General features: G+C 43.6%; 1 protein-coding gene across 2 annotated transcripts in view; it reads right to left on the bottom strand.

The window, feature by feature from the left end:
• The window catches only part of pdgfc (platelet derived growth factor c), a 432,641-nt gene that overhangs the window by 290,346 nt on the left and 121,432 nt on the right, over window positions 1–20,863 (bottom strand). For both annotated transcript variants that reach the window (XM_078212016.1, XM_078212010.1), the window contains exon 2: window positions 7,669–7,864. In XM_078212016.1, coding sequence (XP_078068142.1) covers window positions 7,669–7,864 — 196 coding nt within the window. The remainder of the gene's footprint in view (window positions 1–7,668; window positions 7,865–20,863) is intronic.

Below are 20,863 nucleotides of genomic sequence, written 5' to 3'. Positions count from 1 at the left end.
TGAGCATTTGTCTTCAGCAATGACATGATACACCATTGCAAGTATGCCTTGAAGGAACATCTTCAGAGAAGACAGAAGAACCACAAGGAAGAATCTACATCAGGAATGGACCTGGCAAGTTCACTCAAGAAACCGGACAGTATTCGTTTTCAGTTAAAGAGTTAAAGTGAAAGAGTTGAACATGTTGCAACTGTTGAGAGTTTGAGTTGAATAAACGAAAGTTCGTCTGTGAAGTGAATTTGAGTTGATGCCTGTCCCTGGTTTGTTACACTAAACTAAGTACCTGCAAAGAGATTTAAGTTTGAAGTCAGATAACAGATGCTAGGACACCAGCTATTCACAATATACATCAATGATTTAGATGAGAGAACTAATTTAGATGTGGGAGCTAAATGTAATATCTCCAAATTTGCAGGTGACACAAAGCTGGGTGAGAGCGTGAGCTGTGAGGAGGTTGCAGAGTTGCTCGTGTGTGATTTGAGCAGGTTGCATGTCCAACTATGCAAATGCAAAGCAGGTACAGTATACCATGGATAAATGTGAAGTTATCCACTTTGGTAGCAAAAACAGGAAGACAAATTATTATCTGAATGACTATAAAGTTTATTTGTCATAAGTAGGCTTACATTAACGCTGCAACGAAGTTACTGTGAAAATCCCCTAGTCGCCTGTTCAGGTACATGGAGGGAGAATTTAGCATGGCTAATGCACCTAACCAGCACCTCTTTCAGACTGTGGGAGTACACCGGAGCACCCAGCGGAAACCCTTGCTGACATGGGGAGAAAGTGCAGACTTCACACAGACAGTGATCCAAGCCGAGAATTGAACCCGGGTCCCTGGCACTGTGAGACAGCAGCGCTAGCCACTGTACCACCATGCACAGAAGGGAATGTGCAACGAGAACTGGGTGTCATTGTACACCAGTCACTGAGGTAAGCATGCAGGTGCAACAGGTGGTAGAGAAGGCAAATGGATTGTTGGTTTGGCCTTAATAGCAAGAGGATTCGAGTACAGGAACAGGGGTGCCTTGCTGCAATTATACAGGGTCGTGGTGAAGCCACATGTAGAATAGTGTGTGCGCAGTTTTGGTCTCCTTCTCTGAGGAAGGATTTTCTTGCTACAGAGGGAGTGCAATGGTTTACCAGACTGATTTGTAGGGTGGCAGGACTGACATGAGGAGAGATGGAGTCAGTTCGGATTATATTCACTGGAGTTTAGAAGAATGAGGGGGATTGCTGGCACAGTGGTTAGCACTGCTGCCTCTCAGCGCCAGGACCCGGGTTCGTTTCTGGCCTCGGGTGACTCTGTGGTGTTTGCACGTTCTCTCTGAGTCTGTGTGGTTTCCTCCGGCTGCTCCACTTTCCTCCCACAGTCCAAAGATGTGCAGGTTAGGTGGATTGGCCATGCTAAATTACCCATCGGTGTCAGGGGGATTAGCAGGGTAATTATGTGGGGTAAAAGCCTGGGTGGGATTGTTGTCGCTGCAGGCTCGATGGGCCAACTGGCCTCCTTCTGCACTCATTATCATAGAATCATAGAATCCCTACAGTGCAGAAGGAGGCCATTCCAAGATCTCATAGAAACCTATAAAGTTCGAAAAGATCAAGACAGGGTAATGCAGGAAAAATGTTCCTGATGGGGGTATACAGAACCATGGGTCATAGTCCAAAAGATACGGGGTAGACCATTCAGAACAGAATGAGGAGAATTTTCTTCACTCACATAGTGGCAAGCCAGATGAATTCACTACCACAGAAAGTAGTTGAAGCCAAAACATTGTATAGTTTCAAGATATAACTCTTGGGGCAAAGGGGGTCAAAGGATAAGGTTTGGGGGGGCGGGGGGGAGTAGGGGGGAGATGGGATCAGGCTATTGAGTTGTATGATCTGCCTTCATCATACTGAATGGTGTAGCAGGTTTGAAGGGCCGAATTACCTATTCCAACTCCTATTTTCTTTTTTTACACCTGTAAACACTGGCTTATGTATCTCTATGGGAAAAAGTTCATTCTTCTCACCAATCACTGAATATATTGTTAACCATGTCAGAGTCTGATAATCGAACTCTACACATCTACAGATTGTCTTCATCACTATAACTTCGGGTATCTCAGGTTTTATGTAAATGAGTAGCTGTCATGCTTATACAAAAGCAAATTACTGCAGATGCTGGAAATCTGAAAAAGAAAAAGCTAGAAAAACCCAGCAGGCCTGACAGCATTTGTGAAGAGAGGAACAGAGTTAACGTCGAGTCCATATGGACTCAATTTGAGCTGGTGTCACAAGCCACAAGGTCCTTGGTTCTCTGACAGCCATCTTTGACATATGGGCAGCATGGTGGCACAGTGGTTAGTACTGCTGCCTCACAGCACCAGGGACCAGGTTCAATTCCAGCCTCAGGTCTGTGTGGTGTTTGCATGTTCTCCCTGTATCTGCATGGGTTTCCTTCGGATGCTCCGGTTTCCTCCCACAGTCCAAAGATGTGCAGGTTAGGTGGATTGGTCATGCTAACTTGTCTAAAGATGTGTTGGTTAGATGGATTAGCTCCAACAAGCCTCTTTCAACAGCCTCTCCCAAACCCATGACCTCTACCACCTAGAAGGACAAGGATAAAAGAAACCTGGGAACAACACCAGCTGCAAGGTACCTCCATGCCACACGCTATCATGGCTTGGGAATATATTGCTGTTTGTTCATTGCCACTTGGTAAAAATCCTGGAACTCTTCCTAACAGCACTGTGGGTGTACATACACCGCATGAATTGTAGGAGTTCAAGGAAGTGATTCACCACTATCTGTAAAGAGCAATGGGGACGGATGACAAATGCTGGCTTTGTCAGAGATATCCACCTCCATGAATGAAAAAAAAATTCCAATATCCCCGTTCCTTGTAACATCTACTTAATTAAACAATTCCAAGGTTTTATTTTCCTATACTTCCACATATAGATCATTTCAAAAATTTCCTAAAGTGTCAGTCCTAAAATGATCTTTCTTCACTATTTGGAAACTTAGGAGTTATGAAGATTGAATTGAATCATAGAAACCCTACAGTGCAGAAAGAGGCCATTTGGCCCATCGAGTCTGCACTGACCACAATCCCACCCAGGCCCTACCCCCATATCCCTATGTATTTACCCACTAATCCCTCGAATCTACACATCTCAGGAATTAAGGGGCAATTTTAGCATGGCCAATCAACCTAACCCGCACATCTTTGGACTGTGGGAGGAAACCAGAGCACCCGGAGGAAACCCACGCAGACATGAGGAGAATGTGCAAACTCCACACAGTGACCCAAGCCGGGAATCGAACCCAGGTCCCTGGAGCTGTGAAGCAGCAGTGCTAACCACTGTGCTACCGTGCCGCCCAGAATAAACCCCAAAAACTGGCAGAGGGATGACAATGTGCAATTAACACATGGCCAATAGAAGAAGATTCTATCTTCACATGACCTACTCATTTATATGTTTTCTGTATGTAGTGCTGTGTATTGGTGGTATCAGTACGCAGCCCAAAATTGAGCTTGGTTCATATGACAGAGCTAGCCTCCACTGCTTAAAGCTAGCCTGCACCTCTTAAAAGTAAGGTGCATTATATTTGGAGCAGGTACTGGATGTCTTCAGAGCTCAATCTGACCTTGGAAACACAGAAGGATAACTGAATATGAATGGGAAGGAGCACCTAGGTTTTCTGATGCCATAATCGATGTCTTTTTGGAGAAATTGGAAAGGAGTGGAGTGTAGCCACTTAAGAGGGCCACGTAGTCAGATCTGATCCTGCGGAGTATTGCGGCAGGAAGCAGAGCCAATTGAGTGCGAGGGTACATATCCCGGATTGGGAAGGATCGGCAGTTGGAGCGAGGGAGGATTAGTTTACATCGCATAGTTATTCTGTCAGACCCTATTGGCATATATTGTTATTTGTTGCTTTAGCAATAAAGCCTTTATGTTCCGAAGGCTCATTGATTTGCCCTCAATTTATTATAGTAATCCTCCTTCTCAGATCCTAGTTCATCCTCATTCCACAATCTCTACTCACTTATTACTTGCAAATGGTGTAACTTTCCCCACAACTCTACCCCATGCCTTTTCCTTTCAGGTACCCAATGTGTGGAAGCAGACCAGACAGTGGAGCAATACCAAGAAGAAAGTGGTGAAGAAGACACATTCTCATCTGATTTCTCACTCGCAGTCACCCGTTCAGATACTGACATTACATTGATCTTAGAGGATAGATAAAATATGGGATCTGCACATGATGAGACACTGGAGACAACCAGCGCAGTCTGAAAGGAAAGAGCAGGTACCTGCCCACTAGGCAGCCAATTCACACATGAGGTCTCTTCCAGAGGACTCAGGTGAGGACATCAGCTACAAAAGATTGCTAATGGTTATATATAACAAAATGCCTGACATGTTGAGAAGCCTATCAGGAAGTCTGCAGTCAATGTCATTGAAGGAGGAGGCCTACACCAACTTGGTGCTAGGAATTTTGCAAAGTTTGAAACCCTAGATTCTCCAGCAGGAAGCAGTAGTGAAATCCATGAGCACATTTATGCGTTCTCTGTGAAACGTGAAACAAAGTCCATGTTTCAGCTCACTGACCTTTCATCAGAATTCAGGTCATCAACCCGAAACGTTAACTTTGCTTCTTGTTCCATAGATACCGTCAAACGTGCTGAGCATTTCCAGTATTTTGTGTCATTTTAGATTTACAGTATCTGCAGTATTTTGCTCTTATGCAATGTCTGATGGCCTAGCTCTTGGGCTCCACTGCAGAACAATGAGCTTCCACCAACAATGAGTGCTTCAATGGAAGCTCACACTGAAGTCCCCAAAGGTCAGCTTGGTGCTGTCACTATGGCTACAGATAATAGTGTTCTAAAAGGCTTGGAGGTGTCACAACACTCCAGCAATCGGTCCTCCGAAGGACTGCCATGGAGCACGCATACAGGCAAAGCCATATGGAAGATAGGCACGAAGGGAATGCACAAATGTGAATAGTTCAGATTTGCATGTAATATAACCTGATTTCATTGATAAATTTGATTTAGAAAACTCATTATGGTGGCTTTTAATTTTGCATTATGGCCAGGAGGCTGATGTGATGGTCAGTGACAGAGTGAAGGTAAAGATTGTGGGACCATTGATGAATGGGGAAATAGGGTTGTGATTACTAGTATGGAGTGTGAGTACTTCACATATAACCCTAGTGGAAAGGTGTTCCCTTCTTCTTCTTCCCTCTCCCAAGCTTCTTGCTTGATAGTCTGATGGAGGGAGGTTTGCAGTATTGTTCCCAGCAGTCAGTATTAAGACCACTATTTGATACAAATGACCTCGCATATATGACCCATATAAAGACAGGACATACAATAAGGAGAATACTTCAGGATACATGCTTCAGGGACACATGGAGGGAGAAATGGGCAGACACAGGGAACATGCAATTTAACACAGAAATATGAAGTAATATATTTTGATAGAAGGAATGAGGAGAGATGACATAAACCAAATTATACAGGAGCATAAAGACCTTGGGGGTATATGTGTGCACAAAAGCAGCAGGGCAGGTTGTGAACACCTCTTTTTTAAAAAAAGCATGAGATCGCAGACTTGATAAAAAGAGGGAGAGCGCAAAAAACGCAAGGAAGATATGCTGAAGCTTTATAAATATGTTGTGCACTATTTTGGGTTCAACATTTTAGGAAAGATGACAAGACCCCGGGGAGGGTCAAGAGAAGATTTACTAGATTGAGATCAGGGATGTGGGACTTCAGTTCAGCAAATAGACTAAAGAAAGTGGTTGTTCCCCTGAAAGTGGAGAAGGTTAAGGGGAGATTTTATGGGGCTGTCAAGAAGGAGGCATGGTTAGTAAGTTTGCAGATGACACCAAGATTGGTGGCATAGTGGACAGTGAAGAAAGTTATCTCGGACTGCAACGGGATCTTGATCAATTGGGCCAGTGGGCTGATGAATGGCAGATGGAGTTTAATTTAGACAAAGCGAGGTGATGCATTTTGGTAGATTGAACCAGGGCAGGACTTACTCAGTTAATGGTAGGGTGTTGGGAAAAGTTATAGAACAAAGAGATCTAGGGTACATGTTCATAGCTCATTGAAAGTGGAGTCACAGGTGGACAGAGTGGTGAAGAAGGCATTCAGCATGCGTGGTTTCATCGGTCAGAACATTGAATACAGGAGTTGGGACGTCTTGTTGTAGTTATACAATACATTGGTAAGGCCACACTTGGAATACTGTGTACAGTTCTGGTCACCCGATTATAGAAAGGATATTGTTAAACTAGAAATAGTGCAGAAAAGATTTACTAGGATGCTACCGGGACTTGATGGTTTGGGTTATAAGGAGAGGCTGGATAGACTGAGACTTCTTTCACTGGAACATAAAAGGCTGAGGGATGATCTTATAGAGGTCTATAAAATAATCAGGGCAGAGATCAGCTGGATAATCAATATCTTTTCCCAAAGGTAGGGGAATCTAAACCTAGAGGACATAGGCTTAAGGTGAGCGGGGAGATACACAAAAGGGTCCAGAGGAGCAATTTTTTCAGAGGGTGGTGAGCGTCTGGAACAAGCTGCCAGGAGGTAGTAGTCAAGGTGGGTACAATTTTGTCTTTTAAAAAGTGTTTAGACAGTTAAACGAGTAAGATGGCCATCGAGGGATATGGGCAAGCGCAGGCAATTGGGACTAACCTAGTGGTTAAAAAAAAAGGCGGCATGGACACGTTGGGCCGAAGGGCCTGTTTCCATGCTGTAAACCTCTATGACTTTGACTCCATGGCAAAACTGTTTTGAGTGGCTGAAACATCAATAAATTGGTGGATACAGGTGGAGGGTAATTGATAAAAGAACGAGAGACGAGATATGGAGTTTTTTTTAAAAAAACAGAGCAAGCTGGAAAACGTTACCTCAATAGGTCGGTGGAAGAAAATTCAATCATAATTTTTAAAAAGGAAATTGAATAACTATTTGAAGGAGGAATACCTGCATGACTATAGGGAAAGGGCAGTGAATGGGACAAATTGGATAGCTCTTCCAAAAAGTTGGTACAGGCACACTTGATCAAATAGCCTCCTTCTGTACTATTCTATGTTTATGTGGCCCTCAATTTCCTCAATGGCACAAGCATCATGGTATATCAACATTTCCTGAGAAATTCTTTACCAAACTTGAAATGTAAAATACAGTGAAAGCAAGCAGAAATCAGATTAAAAACAAAGCACAAGGAAAGCATAGGGCTTCTTTTATGCTTATAAAATTGATGTTTGAAGCCATTGCACTATCATTTGATGGCTGTTAGGCATCATGTTTCCAAAGTGTGCTCATGGAAGCTTTTAAATTTTTTAAGTAGCTCATTGTGATGTTTTAAAAGGCAGTCATTATTACTTACATTACCAAAGAGAAAGCCTACTGGAATAGATTGAGCTTTTGGTTTAGTTTCTATTCATCAGTGATTCCCTTAAACAGACTTCACCGTATCAGCATTCTCAATAATTTAGAAACTATTCAGAATCTCTCCTGCATCACTTACGTGGCTGCGTATTGAACGTACATGAAATGAAGTTGCTGTTCTCAGTTCACCTGAAGAGCAAGTGTTTTTTTTACAAATAATAGTTGGTTCTACCTTTATCTGAAAAGGATGCACTCACTTGCACAGTCCATTCTCTGGTTCCTCGAGACCGAATCTTTCATCGAAGGTCAGCTGTATCTGCATATTCTCATCGGATGCTATTAACCTCCACACGAGCACCACATTCCGAGGGTAACTCTGAGGAAATCGTGGACTCTGCACAAATCCATCCTCTGATATTGTGATAATTTTTTCGTGCTGCTGATCGTGTACTCCTAATTTAATTTAAAAAATGTCAATGTGAATGTAAAACAAAGGCAATTTACATCTCAGCCATGATCAATTGTCTTATTGTACTTCATTGGTCAGTAATAAACTAATCTGATATAATGAGCACAAATCTCAAAACAACCAACCAATAAAGGATAGTGAACAAAAGAGAGCCAGCAGACTCATTAGATATTTATAATACAAAATTTTATTAACCATTCGACTTACCAGGGGTGAGCCATGAGGTACAGGTCTCTGGCACAGAGTCTGTCCCTGTTGCTCAGAAGGGAAAGGGGGGGGGGGGGAAGGAGTAGAGCATTAGTCATTGGGGACTGCATAGTTAGGGGACAGATAGGAGATTCTGTGGGAATGAGAGGGACTCGCGGCTGGTGTGTTGCCTCCCAGGTGCCGGGGTCCGTGATGTCTCGGATCGTGTTTTCGGGATCCTTAAGGGGGAGGGGGACCAGCCCCAAGTCGTGGTCCACATAGGCACCAATGAAATAGGTAGGAAAAGGGATGGGGATGTAAGGCAGCAATTTAGGGAGTTAGGGTGGAAGCTTAGAGCTAGAACAAACAGAGTTGTTATCTCTGGTTTGTTCCCCGTGCCACATGCTAGCGAGGTGAGGAATAGGGAGCGAGAACAGTTGAACACGTGGCTATAGGGATGGTGCAGGAGGGAGGGATTCAGATACCTGGATAATTGAGGCTCATTCTGGGGCAGGTGGGACCTCTACAAACGGGATGGTCTACACCTGAACCAGAGGGGTACCAATATCCTGGGGGGGGAAATTTGCTAATGCTCTTCGGGAGGGTTTAAACTAATTCAGCAGGGGGATGGGAACCCGAATTGTAGCTCCAGTGGACAGGAGGTTGAGACTAGTGAGGTCATGAATAAGGTTTCAAGGTCGCAGGAGAGTACCGGCAGGAAGGTGTTTTGAAGTGTGTCTACTTCAACGCCAGGAGCATCTGGAAAAGGTGGGTGAACTTGCAGCATGGGTTGGTACCTGGGACTTCGATGTTGTGGCCATTTCGGAGACATGGATAGAGCAGGGACAGGAATGGTTGTTGCAAGTTCCGGGGTTTAGATGTTTCCGTAAGATCAGGGAAGGTGGTAAAAGAGGGTGAGGTGTGGCATTGTTAGTCAAGGACAGTATTACGGTGGCAGAAAGGACGTTTGATGAGGACTCGTCTACTGAGGTAGTATGGGCTGAGGTTAGAAACAGGAAAGGAGAGGTCACCCTGTTGGGAGTTTTCTATAGGCCTCCGAAAAGTTCCAGAGATGTAGAGGAAAGGAGTGCAAAGATGATTCTGGATAGGAGCGAAAGTGACAGGGTAGTTGTTATGGGGGACTTTAACTTTACAAATATTGACTGGAAAAGCTATAATTCGAGTACTTTAGATGGGTCAGTCTTTGTCCAATGTGTGCAGGAGGGTTTCCTGACACAGTATGTAGACAGGCCAACATTGGATTTGGTATTGGGTAATGAACCAGGCCAGGTGTTAGATTTGGAGGTAGGTGAGCACTTTGGTGATAGTGACCACAATTCGGTTACGTTTACTTTAGCGATGGAAAGGGATAGGTATATACCGCAGGGCAAGTGTTATAGCTTGAGGAAAGGAAATTATGATGCGATTAGGTGAGATTTAGGATGCATAGGATGTGGAAGGAAACTGCATGGGATGGGCACAATTGAAATGTGGAGCTTGTTCAAGGAACAGCTACTGCGTGTCCTTGATAAGTATGTACCTGTCAGGTACATACCAGGAAGGGGTCGAGCGAGGGAACCGTGGTTTACTAAAGAAGTTGAATCTCTTGTGAAGAGGAAGGAGGAGACTTATGTAAAGATGAGACGTGAAGGCTCAGTTAGGGTGCTTAAGAGTTACAAGTTAGCCAGGAAGGATCTAAAGAGAGAGCTAAGAAGAGCCAGGAGGGGACATGAGAAGTCTTTGGCAGGTAGGATCAAGGAAAACCCTAAAGCTTTCGATAGGTATGTCAGGAATAAAAGAATGACTAGGGTAAGATTAGGGTCAGTCAAGGACAGTAGTGGGAAGTTGTGCATGGAGTCCAAAGAGATAGGAGAGGCGCTAAATGAATATTTTTCGTCAGTATTCACACAGGAAAAAGACAATGTTGTCGAGGAGAATACCGAGATACAGGCTATTAGACTAGACAGGATTGAGGTTCATAAGGAGGTGTTAGCAATTCTGGGAAGTGTGAAAATAGATAAGTCCCCTGGGCCGGATGGGATTTATCCTAGGATTCTCTGGGAGGCTAGAGAGGAGATTGCAGAGCCTTTGGCTTTGATCTTTATGTCGTCTTTGTCTACAGGAATAGTGCCAGAAGACTGGAGGAAAGCAAATGTTGTCCCCTTGTTCAAGAAGGGGAGTAGGGACAACCCTGGTAATTATAGACCGGTGAGCCTTACTTCTGTTGTGGGCAAAGTTTTGGAAAGGATTATAAGAGATAGGATTTATAAACATCTAGAAAGGAATAATTTGATTAGGGATAGTCAACACAGTTTTGTGAAGGGTAGGTCGTGCCTCACAAACCTTATTGAGTTCTTTGAGAAGGTGACCAAAGAGGTGGATAAGGGTAAAGCAGCTGATGTGGTTTATATGGATTTCAGTAAGGCGTTTGATAAGGTTCCCCATAGTAAGCTATTGCAGAAGATTGAGCAAGCTGTAAGACGACAGAGGGTGGTGGTTGATGGGAAATGTTCATCCTGGAGTTCAGTTACTAGTGGTGTACCGGAAGGATCTGTGTTGGGGCCACTGCTGTTTGTCATTTTTATAAATGACCTGGATGAGGGCATAGAAGGATGGGTTAGTACATTTGCAGATGACACAAAGTCGGAGGAGTTGTGGACAGTGCGGAAGGATGTTGCAGGTTCCAGAGGGACATAGATAAGCTGCAGAGCTGGGCTGAGAGGTGGCAAATGGAGTTTAATGCGGAAAAGTGGGAGGTGATTCACTTTGGAAGGAGTAACAGGAATACAGAGTACTGGGCTAAAGGTAAGATACTTGGTAGTGTGGGTGAGCAGAGAGATCTGTGTGTCCATGTGCATAGATCCCTGAAAGTTGGCACCCAGGTTGATAGGGTTGTTAAGAAGGCGTACAGTGTGTTAGCTTTTATTGGTAGAGGGATTGAGTTTCGGAGCCATGAGGTCATGTTGCAGCTGTACAAAACTCTGGTGCGGCCGCACTTGGAGTATTGCGTACAGTTCTGGTCGCCGCATTATAGGAAGGATGTGGAAGCATTGGAAAGGGTGCAGAGGAGATTTACCACGATGTTGCCTGGTATGGTGGGAAGGTCTTATGAGGAAAGGCTGAGGGACTTGAGGCTGTTTTCATTAGAGAGAAGAAGGTTAAGTAGTGACTTAATAGAGGCATATAAGATGATCAGAGGATTAGATAGGGTGGACAGAGAGAGCCTTTTTCCTCGGATGGTGATGGCTAGCACGAGGGGACATAGCTTTAAATTGAGGGGTGATAGATGTAGGACAGATGTCAGAGGTATGTTCTTTACTCAGAGTGGTAAGGGCGTGGAATGCCCTGCCTGCAACAGTAGTGGACGCGTCAACATTAAGGGCATTTAAATGGTTATTGGATAAACATATGGATGATATTGGAATAGTGTAGGTTAGATGGGCTTTAGATTGGTTTCACAGGTCGGCGCAACATCGAGGGCAAAAGTGTCGGTACAGCGCTGTTATGTTCTATTCTCTGGACTGTAACATTTTTATCAGTATCTGCCGAAACTTCCTTTCTGACGTTTGTATGGGGATTGTTCATTCATCACATACTTGGTGACAGCTTACAAAACATTGAAAAATAAATAACATGCTGTTAGGATTTCCAGTTTGCCAGCAGAGTTCCAGACAATTTTTTTAAATAGAGGAAGACATTTGTTCTCTTTCCTGCTGTTTTGAAAATTGATTGCAAAAATTAAAAGTGTTGTAATTTTTGTTTTAAAAGCTTTTTTTTTTAGAAAGAGGTTTCTGGTCTATTATTGTCTCACACTAATATCTGCATTTATGAAAGTTGAATGTATGTTTGTGGAGTTTTTTTTATCTCCCTCCTTTAAATAATGAACAAAGAACAAAGAACAGTACAGACAGGAAACAGGCCCTTCGGCCCTCCAAGCCTGTGCCGCTCCTTGGTCCAACTAGACCAATCGTTTGTATCCCTCCATTCCCAGGCTGCTCATGTGACTATCCAGGTAAGTCTTAAACGATGTCAGCGTGCCTGCCTGAGTTGCTTCAACTCGGATAACTATTCCTGAAAATTTGCATTTTTCGTACTGCAATCACACAATTATCGGCTAAGCTCGGTGTATCACAAAATTATCACGCTCTTAACGTTTGATTTTAATATTGGGATAATTAGTGAAAAGAAAACATTGAATAATAACCATGAAGAATTTCTGCTAACACAAAATAAACTGGCCAGATGAGTTTAGTAAAGGGAATAAAAGAATGAAGTAATTAGATGATTATTTTAATAGAAACAATGCGCAGGGAAACGGGGAGAAGGCAGAGGAATGGCACTAAGTCATGACGCTCATGTGGAGAGCCAGTGCGAACATAATGGGCCAAATTGGCCTCCTTCTATGCTGTAACAATTCTGTGATTCTGAGTTCCTATAATGTGCACAAGACTCTTTTAGAGGCAGAGTCATACAAAAAGGCCCTTCTAGGTCTGTATGTCAGAACGCCAACAATACAAGATTTAAGACAGGATCTTGTGATGGGGAATAGAACATAAAACAGTACAGCACAGTACAGGCCCTTCGGTCCTCTATGTTGTGCCGAGCTTTGTCCGAAACCAAGATCAAGCTATCCCACTCCCCATCATTCTGGTGTGCTCCATGTGCCTATCCAATAACCCCTTGAAAGTGTCCGACTCCACTATCAAAGCAGGCAGTCTATTCCACACCCCAACCACTCTCTGAGTAAAGAACCGTCCTCGAACATCCTTCCTGTATCTCCCACCATGAACCTTATAGTTATGCCCCCTAGTATTAGCTACACCCACCCGAGGAAATGGTCTCTGAACCTCCATTCTATTTATCCCCCTCATCATCTTGTAAACCTCTATTAAGTCGCCTCTCATCCTCCTCCGCTCTAAAGAGAAAAGCCCGAGCTCCCTCAACCTTTCCTCATAAGACCTACTCTCCAAACCAGGCAGCATCCTGGTAAATCTCCTTTGCACTCTTTCCAATGCTTCCACATCCTTCTTATAGTGAGGTGACCAGAACTGCACACAATATTCCAAATGTGGTCTCACCAAGGTCCTGTACAGTTGCAGCATAACCCCACGGCTCTTAAACTCAAACCCCCTGTTAATAAACGCTAACACACTATAGGCCTTCTTCACGGCTCTGTCTACTTGAGTGGCAACCTTCATAGATCTGTGGATATGAACCCCAAGATCTCACTGTTCCTCCACATTCCTCAGAACCCTGCCGTTGACCCTGTAATCCGCATTCAAATTTGCCCTACCAAAATGAATCACCTTGCACTTATCAGGGTTAAATTCCATCTGCCATTTTTCGGCCCAGCTTTGCATCCTATCTATGTCTCTTTGCAGCCGACAACAGCCCTCCACCTCATCCACTACTCCACCAATCTTGGTGTCATCAGCAAATTTATTGACCCACCCTTCAGCCCCCTCCACCATGTCATTGATAAAAATCACAAATGGCAGAGGACCCAGCACTGATCCCTGTGGAATGATCCAGAACAGATAAGAGAAATGAAAGGGGGTACATCTAGGCATTTTGTGTAACACAATAAACATATTTTAAGATAATAACTGCAGAGGACAGCATTATGGCAAAAACTCAGGTAATAAATCAGAGAAAATTGGTTTTGAAACACCAAGAATGGAACTTGCAAAAATATAATGGACAATAAATTTGGAAATCAATAACGTAAAACAGCAATGGGAAACATTTAAAACACTAGTTAGAGTCCAGAAAGAAATATATTCCACGAGGAAAAGAAGAAACAACATCTGAATGAGCAACCATGGATGAACAAAGACACGATGAGTGAAAAATGAAGGGTAAAGAAAGAGGTACATACTTAGTGCATGAACAGCAGGGGCGAACATGACAAGAAAAAATAGAAAGCAATTTGGAGAGAGTTTGAGAAACAATTAGAATGGCAAAGAAAAACAATGAAATTAAATTACCAAAGAACATAAAATAAAATAGTAACATGTTCTACAACAAATAAATAAAAAGGAAATGTGGACTGGGAATTGAGGCATTAAAGAATAGATAGGAGTAAGTTAGAGATGACAAGAAATGGCAGAAATATCACATTATTTTGTTTCAGTATTTACCAGAAAGATGGATCAAATGAACATGAAATCGGAAGGTGAGATTAGAAATAGTATAGTCACATAATACAAAGGATGAATGTTAAATAAAATTTATAATTTATAATTAAAGCCAAAAACCTCTGTTTAGTGTCACAAGTAGGCTTACATTAACACTGCAATGGAGTTACTGTGAAAATCCCCTCGCCGCCGTGAAAATCCCCGAGTCTCCACATTCCAACACCTGTTCAGGTATATGGAGGGAGGATTTAGCATGGCCAATCCACCTAACTAGCACATCTGTTGGACTGTGGGAGGAAACCGGAGCACCCAGAGGAAACCCATGCAGAAATTACCCCTAATTACCCCATCTGATCTAACCTTGCAAATTAACCTTGTGTGGCACTTTATCAAGCACCTCCCAGAAGTCCAGATGATCCCCATCTACATGATCCCCATTATCCACTTTGCTTGTTACATCTTCAAAGAACTCGAGCAAATTAGTCAAACATGATTTGCCCTTCATAAAACCATGCTGACTCTGATGGATAGCATTTGGCTGTCCAAATGTTATTGCCTCCCGATATTGTTTATGGCGTTTTGCATGGATCACCCATCCTACCACCAGGAAATGTGCCATGAGGGGAGGTTACCTTTGGTGGGACTGGAAGATCCCACCAATGGGAAGGCCTGGAAAATCCCACCCTGGAGGTGAAGGGTAGCTAGACAGAGTGGCAGAAGGATGAAAATGGGGTCACAAAAAGATCAATGCAATTCCCACTGCTGTTCACAAATTATATAATTGATTTAGACTTTGAATCAAAACTTTATATCCCCTTAGTGTCATCTCCAAATTTAGGAATTGCCAATACAGTGGAGCATTGGAATAAATTATACAGCAATAAGATTGCAGAATAGGTATAAAATTTGTGAACTAATTTCAAGTAAAATAAATGAGATATGACATTTTGTTAAGACAGAGGTTTACAAGGCCATAAAAGAAATAAACCTTGTAAAGTAAATCGTATTTCCAGAGGGACAGAATTGACAAGTAGAGAGTTGGAACCTTGGCGAGTACACACTTTGAATATTACACAGTTCTCATTCTCATAGAATTACGTAGAGGCTGTAGACAGGGAGCAAAATAGTTTCATAAGGATTGCACCAAAAATCTAAGGTTATTCCCATCAGGAAAGAATGAAGAGGCTGGGTCACTTTTTTCTTGCAAAGACAAGAATGATGGATTACCCAAGATCGATCCTTAAACTTCAAAGGCTTTGATTGAGTTAACAGAGATAATTTTTTAAAGATCAAAACTAGAGGCCAATAACATATGATAGTCTTCAAGAAATCATGCAGGGAATTCACAAGAACTTCTCTATCCAGAGATGATGAGAACGTGAAACTCAAATGCTGCAAGGTGTAGTTGAGAATACTATAAATGCTTTAAATGGAAAGCATTAAAAATAAGGGAGAGGAATTGGAGGGTTATGCTGATAGTTAGCCACATAAAAACTCTGCAATGGCCCTGTTGGTGTATCAGAATGTTCTGCCACCATCCAAGAACGAAGAACAAAGTACAGTACAGGAACAGGCCCTTTGGCTCTCCAAGCCTGTGCCGATCATGATGCCCTAACGAAACTAAAAAAACCTTCTGCCCTTACTCAGTCCATAGCCCTCTATTCCCTCCCTGTTCATGCACCCATCCAGATGCCTCTTAAATGTTGCTAATGTGCCTGCTTCCACTATCTACTCTGGCAGAGAGTTCCAGGCACCCACCACACTCCACGTGAAAACCTTCCCTCGCACATCTCCCTTAAACTTTCCCTCTCTCACCTGGAACCTGTGCCACCTTGTAATTGACACTTCCACCCTGGGAAAGCGCCTCCGACTATTTGCCCTGTCTATGCCTCTCACAATTTTGTAGGCCTCTATCAGGTCTCCCCTCAGCCTTCATCTTTCCAGTGAAATTAATCCAAGTTGATTCAGCCTCTCCTCATCGCCAATGCTCTCGAGAATAGGCAACATCATGATGAACCTTCTTTGCACTCTCTCCAAAGCTTCCACTTCCTTCTGATAGTCTGGTGACCAGAATTGCACGCAATACTCCAAATGCGGCCTAACCAAAGTTTTATATAACTGAAATCAGCGAAACCTTACAGTGCAGAAGAAGGCCATTCGGCCCATCGAGTCTGCACCGACCACAATCCCACCCAGGCCCTACCCCCACATACTTACCCGCTAATCCCGCTAACCTACGCATCTCAGGACTCTAAGGGGCAATTTTTAACCTGGCCAATCAACCTAACCCGCACATCTTTGGACTGTGGGAGGAAACCGGAGCACCCGGAGGAAACCCACGCAGACACGAGGAGAATGTGCAAACTCCACACAGACAGTGACCCGAGCTGGGAATCGAACCCGGGACCCTGGAGCTGTGAAGCAGCAGTGCTAACCACTGTGCTACCGTGCTGCCTACAAAATGATTTGCCAAATCTTGTACTCAATACCCCAGCTGATGAAGACAAGCATGCCATATGCCTTCTTAATTATCTTAGCCACATGTGTTGTCACTTCAAGGGAACTGTGGACTTGCCTACCCAGATCGCTCTATGCTAATGTTCCTCAGGGTTCTCCCATTTACAAGTATAATTCACATCTAAATTTGATCCTCCAAAATGCATCACCTTACATTTATCCAGATTAAACTCCATCTGTCATTTCTGTGTCCAAGTCTCCAATTTATCTATATCCTGTTGTGTCCTCAGACAATCCCAGAAACTATCAGCAACTCCATCAATCATCATGTCATTCGCAAACTTACTAATCAGACCACCTACATTTTCGTCCAAATCATTTATACATACTACAAACAAAAGTGGTCCCAGCACTGATCCCTGTGGAACACCACGAGCTACAGATCTCCATTCTGAAAAACACCCTTCCAACACTACTCTGTCTTCTACAACCAAGCCAGTTCTGTATCCATCTAGTCAGCCCAATCCGAATCCCATGTGATTTTAGTTTTGCTGCCAGTGTGCCATGTGGGACCTTGTCAAATGTCTTATTGAAGTCCATGTAAACTACACCCACAGCCCCTCTTTCATCAATTATCTCTGTCACCTCTTCAAAAAAAATCATATTGGTGAGACATGAGCTTCCCCGTACAAAACCATGCTGCCTGTCACTAACTAGTCCATTTTCTTCCAAATGTGCAGATATCCTATCCCTCAGTACTTGCTCCAAAAGCGTCCCCACCACTGACGTCAGGCTGATCGGCCTATAATTTCCTGGATTATCCCTACTTCCTTCCTTAAACAACATTGGCTATTCTCCAGTCCTCTGGAACTTCACCTGTGATCAAAGAGGATGTGAAGATATCTGTTAAGGCCACGGCTATTTCTTCCCTTGACCTATCCCATTAACCTGGGATAGATCCCATCTGGCCCCGAGGACTTATCTATCTTAATGCAATTTAGCAAACCCAACACTCCCTCCTCCGATATGTTGACATTCTCTGGAGCATTCACTCACCGATCCCTGACCTCAACATCTGTCATGTTCTTCTCCTTGGTGAATACCAAAGTATTCATTAAGGATATCATCCACTTCCTGTGGCTCCATGCATAACTTCCATCCATTGTCCCCCGAGTGGGCCTACTCTTTCTCTTGCTACCCTCTTGTATGTAATGTATGCTCCTAATGTATGCATAAAAAACCTTGGGATTCTTCTTGACTCTGTTGTACTTCTTGCATTGAAGCAAATGCACTCCAGACCTCCAGTCCCGCCAAGCCCCACGACTTCCCTCTGCGCTTTGTTTATCTCAGTCTCACATTTCTCCCAGTCCCTACACTTATTGGCCTGCTGTTCTGGTTCCCACCCACCTTCTGCACAAGTTTAAACCGTCATCATCACCTTATCATATGTGCAATAAATGTTGGTCTTGCAAGTGACACTCAAATCCCAAGAATGAATTCTTAAAAATTCAGCAAACTGGTCAGTTTTGATTTTTGTTCCATGAGCATGCAAAACCATTCATATGTTATCCCAACCAGCAATTGGTCCAAACATTCTGCCATGGTGTGGCACATTTTAAACAATAAACATGCTACTATCCTTGTTACAAATCAATGAACAATAATCTATTTTCTCTCTTTAGCGTGTATTAGAGAGAAAATTGTTTATGTAATAATCATTGGTAAATTATCTAGGTGACATGAACAACTATTTATATATTGCTCCTACCAGAACAAGACACAAGAGGCTGCATTTTATGTGCCCCTACTGGGCGTGTTTATTGTGATGGGTCACGTAAAACAGGGGAATATCCACCCCACCACATTTCCCCTCACCCTCAGTATGGGGGGGGATTGCACAGGTGCCAAAAATCACCAGCTCGTCCACCATGTTTGAATAAATTAGGCTTGTTACAAGCCAATAGACCCTGATAATATTTTGCCCACATCAGAAAACTGTTGCTGTGAGCAGACAGGCAGGAGTGGGAAGACCATAGAGTCATAGAGGTTTATAGCATGGAAAGAGGTCCTTCAGCCCAACTTGTCCATGCCGCCCTTTTTATTTTAAAAAAACCCTAAACTAATCCCAATTGCCTGCATTTGGCCCATATCCCTCTATACCCATCATACTCATAGAAATCATAGAAATCATAGAAACCCTACAGTGCAGGAGGCCATTCAGCCCATCGAGTCTGCACCGACCACAATCCCACCCAGGCCCCACCCCCACATACCTTACCCACTAATCCCTCTAACCTACACATCCCAGGACTCTAAGGGGCAATTTTTTTTAACCTGGCCAATCAACCTAACCCGCACATCTTTGGACTGTGGGAGGAAACCGGAGCACCCGGAGGAAACCCACGCAGACACGAGGAGAATGTGCAAACTCCACACAGACAGTGACCCGAGCCGGGAATCGAACCCGGGACCCTGGAGCTGTGAAGCAGCAGTGCTAACCACTGTGCTACCGTGCCGCCATGTAACACTCTAAATGCTTCTTAAAAGATAAAATTGTACCCGCCTCTACTACCACCTCTGGCAGCTTGTTCCAGACACTCACCACCCTCTGTGAAAGAAATTGCCCCTCTGGACACTTTTGTATCTCTCCCCTCTCACCTTAAACCTATGCCCTCTAGTTTTAGACTCCCCTACCTTTGGGAAAAGATATTGACTATCTACCTTGTCTATGCCCCTCATTATTTTATAGACCTCTATAAGGTCACCCCTCAGCCTCCTATGCTCCAGAGAAAAAAGTCCCAGTGTATCCAGCCTCTCCTTATAACTCAATCCATCAAGTCCCAGTCGCATCCGAGCAAATCTTTTCTGCACTCTTTCTAGTTTAATCATATCCTTTCTATAATAGGGTGACCAGAATTGCACACAGTATTCCAAGTGTGGCCTTACCAATGTCTTGTACAACTTCAACAAGACGACCCAACTCCTGTATTCAATGTTCTGACCGATGAAACCAAGCATGCCGAATGCCTTCGTCGCCACTCTGTCCACCTGTGACTCCACTTTCAATGAGCTATGAACATGTACCCCTAGATCTTATTGTTCTGTAACTCTCCCCAATGCCATACCATTAACTGAGTATGTTCTGCCCTGGTTCAATCTACCAAAATGCATCACCTCGCATTTGTCCAAATTAAACTCCATCTGCAATTCATCAGCCCACTGGCCCAATTGATCAAGATCCCGTTGCAATTGGAGATAACTTTCTTCACTGTCCACTCGGCCACCAATCTTAGAGTCATCTGCAAACTTACTAACCATGCCCCCTATATTCTCATCCAAATCATTAATATAAATGACAAATAACAGTGGACGTAGCACTGATCCCTGAGGCACACCACTAGTCACAGGCTTCCAGTTAGTAAAAAATCTTCAAAAGACAAGAATGAAGGGTATTCTATCTTTAGCGGCTGTTCTTTCTGGATCGACCGCAACCCTGCTCAGATAGCAGCCCCCCCCCTTTTCTTCCTACTCTGACCTGTCCAAAACCCCTGTTTCTGGGGATACCTGGGCTTTCTTCCTCCTTGTTTTACAGTCTAGGCTGAGCCCATGAATATGCTCCTGGTGCTGCCAAAACTGATTAGATAGGCACTCTGGGAGGCTGTCACACCTCTTAGGTTAAGTACAATGTGTGGGGTTGTCAATGGTCAGGGACAGGAGGTTGTGACTGTGAGTCAGGAATGTATCATAGAAGCATCAAAACCGTACAGTGCAGAAGGAGGCCATTCAGCCCATAAAGTCTGTATATAGTGATGGGGCATCCTTAGCCATTGACTTTGACAAACAGGCGTGAAAACAAGGACTGCCAGGTGAATGAACAAACTGACCATGGCACCATGATGCAGGATGCCGTTCAAGTGGAGTGCAAACAAATGTCAGTGATAGGGAACAGTACAGTCAGTGGGATAGATAGTGCTCTCTGTAACTGCAATGGGAAGCTTTGAAGATTGTGCCCAGTGCTAGGGTTAAGGACATCTCCACACAGTTGGAGATGAACTTGGAGCAGGAGGGTGGGGATCAGGTTATTACCATCCATGCAGGAACCAACACCACAAATCAAGGAATGATGTTTATCTCAGAGTTAGGGTTCAAATTAAAACACAGAACCTCAAAGGAAATAATGTCCAGGTTGTTACCAGAGCCACT

Source organism: Mustelus asterias, chromosome 1, assembly GCF_964213995.1.
Source record: "Mustelus asterias chromosome 1, sMusAst1.hap1.1, whole genome shotgun sequence".
NCBI lineage: Eukaryota > Metazoa > Chordata > Chondrichthyes > Carcharhiniformes > Triakidae > Mustelus > Mustelus asterias.
This window is presented reverse-complemented; position numbering and strand designations above follow the sequence as displayed.